At 39.5% G+C, this 11,831-nt stretch overlaps 2 protein-coding genes across 2 annotated transcripts in view; both read right to left on the bottom strand.

Annotated features, from left to right (window-relative positions):
• Positions 1–344: 344 nt before the first annotated feature.
• Positions 345–11,831, bottom strand: part of LOC138039894 (neurofilament heavy polypeptide-like) — a 41,891-nt gene continuing 30,404 nt past the window's right edge. Inside the window, exons 5-7 of the mRNA XM_068885726.1 lie at positions 775–871; positions 577–650; positions 345–436 (exon numbers count right to left, since the gene is read on the bottom strand). Of these exons, the coding sequence (XP_068741827.1) occupies positions 345–436; positions 577–650; positions 775–871 (263 nt within the window). The remainder of the gene's footprint in view (positions 437–576; positions 651–774; positions 872–11,831) is intronic.
• On the bottom strand, positions 3,881–7,904 carry LOC138041721 (neurofilament heavy polypeptide-like). The gene is made up of 3 exons (XM_068887453.1): positions 7,899–7,904; positions 7,381–7,565; positions 3,881–5,672 (listed from the first exon to the last, which is right to left on the bottom strand). Exons 1-3 carry the CDS (start codon positions 7,902–7,904, stop codon positions 3,881–3,883), a joined length of 1,983 nt encoding a protein of 660 aa, XP_068743554.1.

Genomic DNA, 11,831 nt, shown 5'->3' with positions numbered 1-11,831 from the left:
GCAAAGTCTGTAGGTAGGTTTCACAACATTTCAAACTCGAAGTGCTTTTAGTTCTTTAAGACAGAGTATGATAAGTGGTTTTGACAAAAGAACTCTGACTTCGTGCTGGGACTGTTTTAAGACTTGTCAGCTAGGTAGGTAGTATTAGGCCTGACAAATTGTCCTCTGCTGAACTTGAAATAATATTATTAGACGTAGCAAACTGGCTTGACCTCCTCTGCCAGTTTGGATTTCAAAATCAGCTACTTAATGTTTGTCCTTTTTGTTGAACATGTGCCTTCAAGGCGAGTTCTTATGTGATTATCTATCTATGATTTAATACGTTTGACACCAACCTTATTAGTTCAATAGTTCTCACGCCTCTTGGTATCAAGGGAGAGCACAAGGCTGAGAAGATTGGCCTCTTGAGCTTTCTGACGATCACATCTACGCCAGTCTAAAAACAAACAAAACAATACAAATCATGTAAACTAATTGTAAAGCCAAGGCTAGTGATGCTTCAGTCTTCAGCTTAATTGCTTTATCTGCCAAGTTTTTGGAGCAAGGTAAGAGATTTAATTAACTCACTCCACTCACCTTCCATCTCAAACAGCAATCGTAGCTCTGCCTTCAGCATGTCAACAATTTGTTCAAGATTATCAGACAGCTCACTAAAATTACGAAGGAATCATTGTCAAAGAGGTATGGTTATAGAACTAATGTTATTCCTCCATTAACCAGTAAGTCATTTTAGTTATCATTTGCAAGTTTTTTTTCTTTTTTAACAGAACTTACAGAATTTCAAGGTTTTGTTTCCTTGCATTAAGCTGATCCAGGTATTTATTCAAACTGAGCCAGTCTTGTTTCAAGCCAATGCATTCCTCCTGACATTCTGGAAAAGCAATTGTAATGTGGTAAGGATTACCAGATTGAGCAGTACTTTCCGAATGTCTTTTTAAAATTATCTGAACCGATAATAAATGAAAAAATAATAAAGCGGGGGCCTATAACAATTTGATTTGTCTGGATCACGACAGCACCCAGAAACTCTTAAGCCTGTGAAAATACTATCAGAAAAAAATAATAAATGTCATATTATATATCTACACTTCACTGACCTGCAAATTTCATTGCATCTTGTAGCTCTTTCTCGACTGTGAAAATGACATTACCCAAGGAATCAATTTCTTGATCCAGGGTAAACTTTTCTTCTACAACATAAGCTGAGATCTCCAAACGGCTTTTGAACACTGTTGGGAAATAGCACCACAATAATCAGGAGAAATTTAAAATACTATCAATGGCAACTTCTGTCGCCTAACAGTAGCTTTTTGCGTGTAATATATTATTGTAACCAAGCTTGATCAAAACTGACTTCAGAAAAGTGCAAAGCTGTTGTGCTGTATTTTCCAGAGTGGTGCTGTTTATAATGCTATACATGCAGGGTTCGACACCTGGCTACCTGCATTACTAGCCACCGGACTAGTGATTTCTAGAATTTACTAGCCCGAAGCAAAACTTGGTAGCCCGGATCAATTTCCCTCGAGGTCTACTTCAACCCCAAACACGCAAACCTTACTCTAAACTTATTGGCATTTTTTCTTCCATTGTGATAACAATGTGTTATTAAGGAAAAAGCTAACAAAATGTTCGTTTCACATTCACTTGTGCACGTGGCGAAGGCTAGCCGTAGAATGCCAGTGCACAAGCCATGGGAAGCTCGCTTTCCACGATGGATTAAAAGTTATCTTTCTCTGAGTGCTCTCATAAATCTTACTGCTTTCCTGTCTACTCGTACTTTCAGTTTCGGCCGCTTACCCCTTTTTACATGGTGGCTCCTCGTAATTTGGCAAAAATCGCACCATCTTTGATGGTGCGAGGCGATGTGCAAGGCATCACAACATTGGTAGGGAAAAGACTGGGGAAGACATTAACCATTAAGCTCAGAGTCTGGGAACTAGCGATGTTTACGAACGACGCGCGAGATAAAAAAGACGCCAGAAGATGATAGTTTTATGTTTTCTTTGTAAAATTATTGGTATTATCGTTACATTTTAAACTTTCTTGTTTTTTTAATCAACTGTGAACTTCAAACTAAAACTAATCATACCTAGTTTATTTCCATTTTTCTACTAGCTAGCGGGCTATTAAACGTGGTTTTTTACTAGCCCGACAAAATTTTTACTAGCCTCGGGCTACCGGGCTAGCGGAGATGTCGAGCCCTGTACATGGTGATTTAAACTATTAAGTCGGCGAGTTACAATGCATCTCCTGAACTGTCTGTGGGGTGCAGGGATGGCGCAGTGGTAAGAGCAATCTCCTCTCACCAATGCGGGTTGAGTTTGTTGGTTCTTTACTCTGCACCAAGAGATTTTTCTCTGGGTACTCCGGTTTTCCCCTCTCCTCAATAAAACAATATTTGACGTGATTTGCGTTAATTGTTAATTGCCGTTTACAGGGTCCTCAATTGCCGCTCCAGTGCTAGAACGACTAGGCACTTAAAGTTAAGTTCCTAATTTCTTAAGTTCCTTTCCTTTCCTACCACCCTTGAAATAAAAGCTGCTGAGCTTGTTCTAACATGAGGTAGATTACAGTTCACATAACCATTCACAAAGTAACCTGGTGAACAATCAACACAGTCTCATGCAACTCCAGCTTGAAAAGTTACAATTCAAGACCCAATTTTTTGACACTCCTGCCCTCTTCCCCTGGGGAAGACACTCTCGAGACAGGCATTTCAAAACTTCAGGTCTTGAATCGTAACTTTTTAAGTTGCATTAATTTGAAGTCCAGAAGCATGAAACTATGTTTGATTGTTTTAACATTTACATGTACATGTACGTCTGTGGATGAATTTCTTCAGTGTCAATTAACATTCAAATGAAAGCTACAGGTCCTCTTGGTTGTTAGGATGTTATGAACGATAATATCCAAGTTCAACTCACATTTGCTACTTGTGATGGCAGCCCTCTTTCTACGCACGTTTTGTCGAGGAGGCTTTGGTGGCAATTTTCTCATCAAACTAGCAGCTTTGGGAAAGAAAAGAAGAAATCTACAGGTCAACTTTTTTTTAATGATCCAGGATGCTTTAGAAAATCATTTCTCAGGTTCATATTCTACATAACGTGCAATGGGTTGCTTAATTAGGTGAATCCTGGAGTCTCATTGGGACAAAAAAATGAAAAGGTGTTTGACCTTCTAATAAGAGGTGCGGTATGAAATGGCTCAATTTTTATTTGAAGGTTGTGAGTATGATTAAGTTTTCTATTTTCATTGACACCTCAAATGCCCTAGGAAGCCCCCAGTTGACGAGTAAAATCGTCTGGCATTAGAGAGCTCCAGAGTGAAATCTGTCTCACTCCCAAAAGGGGGAAATGTGTTGGTGGAGGGGGCATAGTTTTTAGCTGCTTAATTTAATTACTTCCCCCATTAACACCTCAAACGTCATAGGATGCCCCCAGTGGACAAGTAAAATTGTCTGGCATTAGACAGTGTAAAATCTGTTAAGTCTCACTCCCAGGAATCAATGAGTCAAGCACCTCACAACTGCATTAGACTTGACTGGAGGGAACCAATCTCAAACTGACAGTTTCCTTCTGTCGAGAAAGATAGTCAACGAGATTTTACTGTCTGAATGGAATAAGGTTATTGTGCTGATATAACTAATTTCTTACTGCGTAGTGTGAATGAAGCCATTTTTATTACGAACATTCTGAATCACATACTAGTCAATTGTAAAAGTGAACAAAGCCAATCAGAAGAGTGTATAAAGTACCATTTCCCAAGAAGCCCTAATTAAGTCTCACTAACATGGTTAGTCTGCACTCACTCACAAGCTTACATTGCGTAAAGTTGTTAATCCTGTTAAAGGTGATCATTTGGCCCATCTTTTGGAATGTTCTTAACCAACAACATAAGTTCCAAATCCATTGCAGTTCATAGCTTTCTCACCTTTGTCAAGATGTGAGATGGGTTGCTGCTCTCCCTCAATGTCTTGGGATTCAGCAGATGCTCCAGAAGTACCTTCACCAGAATTGACAACACATTCAGTTTCCTCACAGCACAAATCTTTGTCGAAGCTTGTTTGCTTTGCATCAGCCTTCAAAGTTTGTTCTTCTGGGTTAGCCATAACTTTCTCATGTTCAAGAGAAACTGTCTCGGATCTTACAGGGCGTTTATCAACCACTAAACGTCCTTTAACAGTGGCATCAACAGCTTCAGCACCAAGGAGGTGGCCAGCCCCTTCAGGTTTCATTTGTGATGAATAATCAGTCACATCTTTGGTATCTGTTTCTTCTTCATCTGATGTTTTTGCTTCCTTTACTGCAGCATTTTTATCCTTCAATTTATCTTCCTTCTTCCAAGTTTCTTCACATTTACAGAGGTCCGTATCACATGCTTCAATTCCATTTTCTGCATTGCTTTCTTGCACTTTGGTTTCTTCTTCATCTGATCTTTTTGCCTCCTTTAACTCAGCATTTTCATCCTTGCTGTTATCTTCCTCCTTCCTGGTTTTTTCACTTTTACAAGTGTCCACACCATTTGGTTTAATTCCTTTTGCTATATTGGGTTCTTGTTCTTTGTTACACTGTGGTCCTACAGAAGAGACTTCAAGACACAAACCCCTTTCCTTGCTGTCAGGTTTTGAAGAAGCACTGCAAGCATTTTCCATATAAGTTGTCTTGCAAGAGCTAACTTCTTCATCATCAGAGCTAGCGCTGTCACAAAATGGGTTTAACATTTTTGGATAATCATTTTTCTGTGTCTCCTTATTCTTGGGAAGCAAAGACTTTCCTTTTTTAACAGTTACAGATGCATCCTCCAAAGAAGGTTCTTTATCAACAGCCTCTTCTGGAGACAAACTTGACAGGTCCTCCACTGAACTTCTCTCAAAAGGGTTTAGTTCCTTAGGGTACTTCTTCCTGTTTTTTCTTCCCCCTCTACGGGTTTTTCTTTTATGTTTGTGTGGCAAAGCGTCCTCTTTGACATCAGCCCTTGCTGTGTCTGGCAAGAGAGTTTCCTCGCCATTTGACACATCTTCAGAAGATGCTTTTTTTAATTGTTCTTCTACAGGAGAGCTTTCTGCAAAAGGGTTGAGTTCATCTGGGTAGTTCTTCTTGGGTTTCCTCTTCCCCTTCCTTCTTATTGAACAAGGACTGGTATCACTGCATTTGGGTTGCTGTTCCTCACCCCTCTGTGCTGGTGAGTTCTTCATTTCAACAGAATTCTTCTTCTTATTGCCTGGCACAGGTGCCACTTGCGACAGATTTCTTGGTGCAAGTCGCTCTGGCCTAGGTGGGATTGGTGGTGGTGGAGCGCGCTTCCTCTGCGGCTTTTTCCGTCCACCATTATTCCTGGTCTCGTAAGCTGCCCTCTTCCTTTCATGTGGCTGAGCTCTGTGTTCCAATGGTTTACTTGCTGGTGCACAAGCCTTCCTCTCATGAGATTCACTCTGGCGGGCAACATTCTTGCCACTGTTGGTTGAACTATTAGTAACTGTTGGCTTAATGGCTCCTGCACCCTGCAAATTATTTTTCTGTGGCCTGGAAATTTCCTCCGAAGAACCAAGCTTGCTACTTTCAGGGGAAGCCTTTCCACGGCCAACTTTATTTTGTTTGCTGACATTTTTCACATAAGATGAAGATTTCATAGCTTCCCTCAAGTATTCTTTCAGTTCTTCCTCTTTACTGCGACTGAATTGAGAAGCACGTTAAAATGTATGAGACAAACAAATTGAGGTAAATAAAACCTTAATTTTTAAACAAAAAATGAAAGAAAAGACAAAAACCATGCAAAATGCTTTGTTTTAAATTAAGAAATCTGGCCTCGTTGTTCAAAAGGTGGAAAACACTACCCACCGGATAAATCACTATCCAGCAGATAAACATTAGCAAAACCAATTTAGTTATCCAGTGGATAGTGATTTATCCAGTGGATGGCGTATCCACCCTTCGAACAACTGACTAACAAACTGTTAATAGACGCCGCCCCCGAACAGACGCCGCCGACGTCTACGGTGCGGCGTTTTTTGAGGAAATAATGATTTATAATAATTATTAAAGAAAAGTCTATTTCAAGGTTAAACCAGCAATGGAAATTTATTTTCTTTTAGAACATTTTTTAGTTCAAATTGACTGTACTTTTTTGCTCTTGTGTTAAGTTCTCTTTCAAGAATTTTTGCAACGCGTAATTCTGCTGTTAATGCAGAGAACTTCGCTGATACTACATGGCCGACTTCTCTCTTTCTCTTTCCAGTGACTCGTGCACAAAGTTTGTTACTGTTACCTAGTAAAAATGTTACCATATGTGGTACGATATTTAGCAATTACCTTGCTGAATAAAGTGATTTTTGAATAAACGCCACCCCCGAAAAGACGTCGCTCACGAATAAACGCCGCAGCTGGATCGCGAAAAATGAAATAACCGCCGCGGCGTCTATTCGAGTTAATACGGTACCTGCTACTAATGTTTAACCCATTGACTCCTCGGGCTCCTGAGACACAGTAAAATCTGTTAAGTCTCACTCCCAGGGGTCAATGGGTTAATTAATGATGAAGGTAAAATGGATGTACAAGATTTATCTGTTTAAAATTGAAATTATTATGCCATTTATCGTCGAAGCATGTACAATGTAATCTGGTTTTGAGTTTTTAAAACAATGGTAGATGAAAAATAATTATTACATCATTAAGCGTGCAATTCTCAGGCTAAATGGAGCACTCCGGTTGGCTGGTTTCAGTCAGGACCATAACCATGGAAACGGTGTGTTTCCATATTTTTTCCTCTCTCCCGGGAAATTCAAGTTGAGTGAAACACAAAAGGTTTTGAAAAAGCGGATTTCTTCATCACAACAGTATAATTATAATAGGAAGCGGAATTTAGTTTGACATCTGAAAGGTCAAAGTTTGCTGATGGAAGACGAAGATTATGAACATTCACCAAACAGAGAAGCTTACTAACATCGCTTACTTAACTAAAACTTACTAACCTCAGTTTCTTGGAACCGTGCTGGGGAATATTGACCCTTGGTCGTTTTGGTACGGACCTTTCTGCGCCCAGTCCATACTACCAGGACCTCGGGCCTATATTCCCCATTGCGGCACTATCATTCCGTTAGTAAGAGGTTATGTCCTTTTGTTAAAAATGAAGTTGAGAGGCATGTTATGAAAATAAAAAAATAAAATTAAAATGTAGTTACACGTTTTCAACTGACAACTTTCTCCTGGGCCTGGCCTGGCCCACAATACCGTGTGTTTTGGGGGTTCTCTACACAAATACAACGGATGTTCAGTTCAATAAAGAATGGCAGAGTACTCCCATAAACATATTGTCAGTGTCACTCTCTTACTGGTCATCATCATCATGATCATCAATATAACAAATATTTTAGTGAATACTTACTATGGGACTCCATCTTCTAGCATCACAGACGTAAGCTGGAATTCAATGGAGCCTGTCAAGATGTTCTTATTTGATGAAATAAGAGTAACAGTGATTTCAAAGCTGTGTTCTTCATCACTTGTAATGTAATTGTCCAGGTCAAAGGACCCAGTTGCAATGACTTTTCTTTGTCCTTTTTTGGTCTCCTGAAATGACGACAGAAAACAAACAAACCTGATTATTTCAGTAGTGATGCACCAAAAAATACTTGTCCAGTAATCAGTTTCAAATTTAGTAAACTTACATCTTTTATTTGTATCTGCCACTGACAGTCTTGATATGTTCCCTCTCTCTGAGGGTTCTAAACGCACAATAACATTTGTGATCTGCATTAAAAAAAGTCATCTGGTAATTGCATAGGACTTTGAAAGGTAGCAAAAATTGAGAATATTAGCTTACCATGTGAGGGCCATGTGTTAGGAAATTGTTAAAGGTTATAGTCTCAGGGTCACTCACCGTTTCTAGGAAACTAGTCTCACCCTCATTACATTAACACTATTGGAGTATTGTACCAAATGAAACTTTCCAATCCTGAATTGCACTAGATATGACCTTGGGGATTAACCCATTGGCACCTCAAACGTACCAGTATGCCCCAATTGAGTAAAATTGTCTGGGGTTAGACTGCGTAAAATCTGTTAAGTCTCACTCCCAGGAGTCAATTGGTTAAATATATTCGTCGGAAGGTTTGGCGCTTTGCCCGGAACACCCTAAGCGAGACCAAATTCCAAAATTTACACCCCTAAGCGAGACGACGAGCATCCCCGTCTGTTTCATATGGGTGTCCCCCCCCCCCCCCCCCATCCCAATTGATGAGAAACTTCAGGATAGGATAGGATAGGATAACTTTATTTAGACACGGTAAACTCATCAGTCGCAACTATAAAAACCTAATTAATTACCAGAATTATTACAAATTATACAACGACTACAGCTACATTATTCAAAATTGTTCTAAGTAATCAATAAATATAACTATAATATTAAATGACAAAATAAAAACCTGCTTTACATGAGTGCCGTGTATAGAATTGTAGATTAACTTGATGAAAAGAAACGCTCGCAGCCAGCCCGGAACGCTCTAAGGGAGTCAGCCTGCCTCAATTCGATTGGTAAATTATTCCAAAGAACTGCTCCAGTGTAGCTGAAGCTATTTTTCATATAGTTTGTGTGTGGCTGTGGGATAGCTAGTTTGCCCTCTGTGTCCCTTAAGGAGTAACTGGAGACGCTACTACGGTCAACAAATTTAGAACTAAGGTAATCGAGAGTAAGACCATTAAGCGACTTATAAACCATCACAGCCTTATGGATTGTTCGTTGAGAATCAAGTTTTATCCATCCAAGTTTTTGGATAAGGTTATCAGCGTTGGCATCATAGTTCGAGTAAGTGAGTATACGCGCAGCGCGATTTTGAAGTTTTGTAAGTTTACTGGCTAGGGTTTTGCCGCAACATCCCCAGACAGAATCGCAGTAATCAAAGTGAGGCTGTACTAAAGACATGAAGATTGATCGGAGAGGCTCATGTGGAACGAAAGACCTCACTCTCTTCAACGCTCCAATACCAGACGCGATTTTCTTACATAAAGTCTCAACATGAACATTCCAAGATAAAGTCTGATCAATATGAACACCTAGAGATTTCGTAGAGGTAACTTGAGTTATAGGTGCACCGTCAATAATAAGTGACGGAGGGTTGTGAAACGTGCTTAGCCTTTGCCTCTATCCGATCAACATAAACTCAGTTTTAGGTGCGTTAAGAGTAAGCTTGTTAGCAGTTAGCCATTTTTCAACTCTAGCAAGATCCTCATTTAAAACATTGTTAATACTTTGGGTGTTATTACTAGCAAAGGTTATGTGTATGTGTGTGTCGTCAGCATACATTCGAGGTTCAGAATTTAATAGACAGTAAGGTAAGTCGTTAATATATATTAGAAAAAGGAGTGGACCCAGAATTGTACCTTGAGGTATACCACAAGTAAGGAAATGGTCCCCAGAGAGAGAACCATTTATAAAACATCGTTGCTTGCGGCAGTCCAAGTATGATCTAAACCAATTGTATGAAGTGCCACTGACACCATATTTCGCAAGTTTAGACAAAAGAATATCGTGATCGACGGTGTCAAAGGCTTTCTTTAAATCCAAGAAAACGACTGAGTTTACATTACCCTGGTCAATGTTGTAAGCCCAGCTATCGGTAGCTTCAAGTAAGGCAGTGACAGTGGAATGAAGAGGTCTAAATCCCGATTGGTGTCTTGAAATGAGTTTGTGTATAGTAAGGTAATTATAGAGTTGATCATAAATAATTCTCTCAAAGACTTTAGCTACAACTGGAATTACTGAAATTGGGCGGTAATTATTTAGATCTGAACGATTACCCTGTTTGAACAAGGGGATGACTTTCGAAAGTTTCCATTCATCAGGGAAAATTCCAGAAACAATAGAATGATTAATTCTATTAAGTCAGCACATTCGCGCAAGAGTTTTGCAGATATTCTGTCCAAACCAGTAGATTTTGACTCACATAATCTGGATAAAAGAAGAAGAACCTTAGAGACGCTGGTCGGTTTTAGTTCGAATGTGCAGTGACCAGTCTCAGCTAAATAATCCAAGTGAGAAGAATTGTCTTCATTGGCGTGAATATCATTTGCTAACTTAGGCCCAATGGAAGAAAAATGATCATTAAAGGCGTTAGACAACTCATGAGAATCATAAATAGAATTGCCACAGGGGAGCTTAAGTTCGCTTATGACACATTTGTGTGATTTCCTAGACATAAGCTCATTGACAATCCGCCAAGTGTTACGTGGAGTGTTACGTGGATCAACAAACAACTTGATTATTAATGAGCAAATAATATACACTTAATGTATGGTCCCGAGGGAAACAGTTAGTTTTGTTTTCCTGAGAGTCCTGTCCCGATGTTTCCCGAGACGAAGCCGAGGGAAGCATTGATCAGGACTCCATAGGATCAGCATCAGGAAAACATACCTAACTATAATTTTCCGAGGAACCATACATTAAGTGCTTTCTTTTATACATATTTAACTTTTCCTTCAACAATCGCAGCAAAACTTCCAGAGCGGGCAACAACTGCGGAATTGTATCCTGGTCGGGATACATTTGAGTTTGATCAGGGGCACGTGACCAAGAATCAACCAATCACAGTGCTCGTTTTGTTAAATGAAAGTATACGTTATCTACACTCCAAGAAAGTTAACCCATTTGACCTCTGGGAGTGAGACTTAACACATATTATTCTGTCTAAACGCCAGAATATTTAAGGTATTCCTGAAGGCAGGGGGCGTCGTAGGGCACATGAGGAGTCTATGGGTTAAGAACAGTGTTCCTATCGGCATGGAATTGGATCTTCAAATTTACCTTGTACATAGTTGTTTTAAGGGTAACTGGATCTGGCTCTGGCCAAACATGAATTCCACGAAGGGGATTGTTGCATCCAGGCTGCCAAGGGACAGGCTACGAAGAAACAGTCATGTAAAATACATTTATTACTCTCCGGCAAACATCCAATTAAATCTGCATGTGCAGAATAACAGAACATGACAGGATATATTATTTGCAAAATTTGCAAAATGAAGGAAGTTTTATCTTGGTAAGTGTAGTAACCTGCCCGCAAAGATGAATGCAGTTCTCCTTCTGCAACTACTGGTACTGAGCTTTCTTAGAGGTTATATAACCAGAACAATTCCAATTTTGACATTTTAACAAAAGCCTTATGAATAGCTACAGTGTGGTGTCCGTGGTCCGCGAGAAAAAAGGATAATCTTGAACATCTTACTTGAATCAAAACGCCACGAACTTTAAATTTTCCCTGAAGATAGCTTTTTCGTTTCTTGCGTTAATATTAAAATTGGCAAGTTCCAAACTGAAATGTTTCTCTTGTAATTCGAAAAAATGTGAACATAATCGCGAGCCCTTCGTCCGCGAATTTGGTCCTTGGTCCGCGAATCATGTAAGCAGCCCCCCCCCAAAAAAAATAACTGTGAAACCCGATAATTTCTGTGCGAACATGAAAATTTATTTATTCTTTATTATCCTTGATACATCTCAGCTATAGTCGTATTGGATGTCGTTGTGAGTATAGAATCTGCTTTTATTTTCAGTTGACCGTCTCCCAACACAAGCTCCCGTTTCATTATATGACCGTAGAGGTATCCTAGACATACAAAAGAAGGTAACCCTTTCTTAAACATGTATAAGGAAGATTTTGAAAATATTCAGTTAAGACAAAGACCTTTTTCCATTTATCGAAGGTTTTCTTTATCTGCTTTGCGAGATTTAAATCATCTGGGGTCATAAGTACTATAAGTCGCAGACCAAAGACCCCTATGCGAACATTGTCGATAAAACAAAAGTTTAAAACTCTGTAGCAAATTCGTTCCCAGCCGCAGAAA

This window comes from Montipora capricornis, chromosome 3 (genome assembly GCF_036669925.1).
Source record: "Montipora capricornis isolate CH-2021 chromosome 3, ASM3666992v2, whole genome shotgun sequence".
In the NCBI taxonomy this organism is placed as follows: domain Eukaryota; kingdom Metazoa; phylum Cnidaria; class Anthozoa; order Scleractinia; family Acroporidae; genus Montipora; species Montipora capricornis.
This window is presented reverse-complemented; position numbering and strand designations above follow the sequence as displayed.

Excerpts from the sequence above, each read along its gene's own strand:
- LOC138041721 (XM_068887453.1), bottom strand. Across the intron at positions 5,673-7,380 it reads CTAGAAGATGGAGTCCCATA|TCGCAGTAAAGAGGAAGAAC; the intron begins GTAAGTATTCAC and ends TTCTCAATTCAG.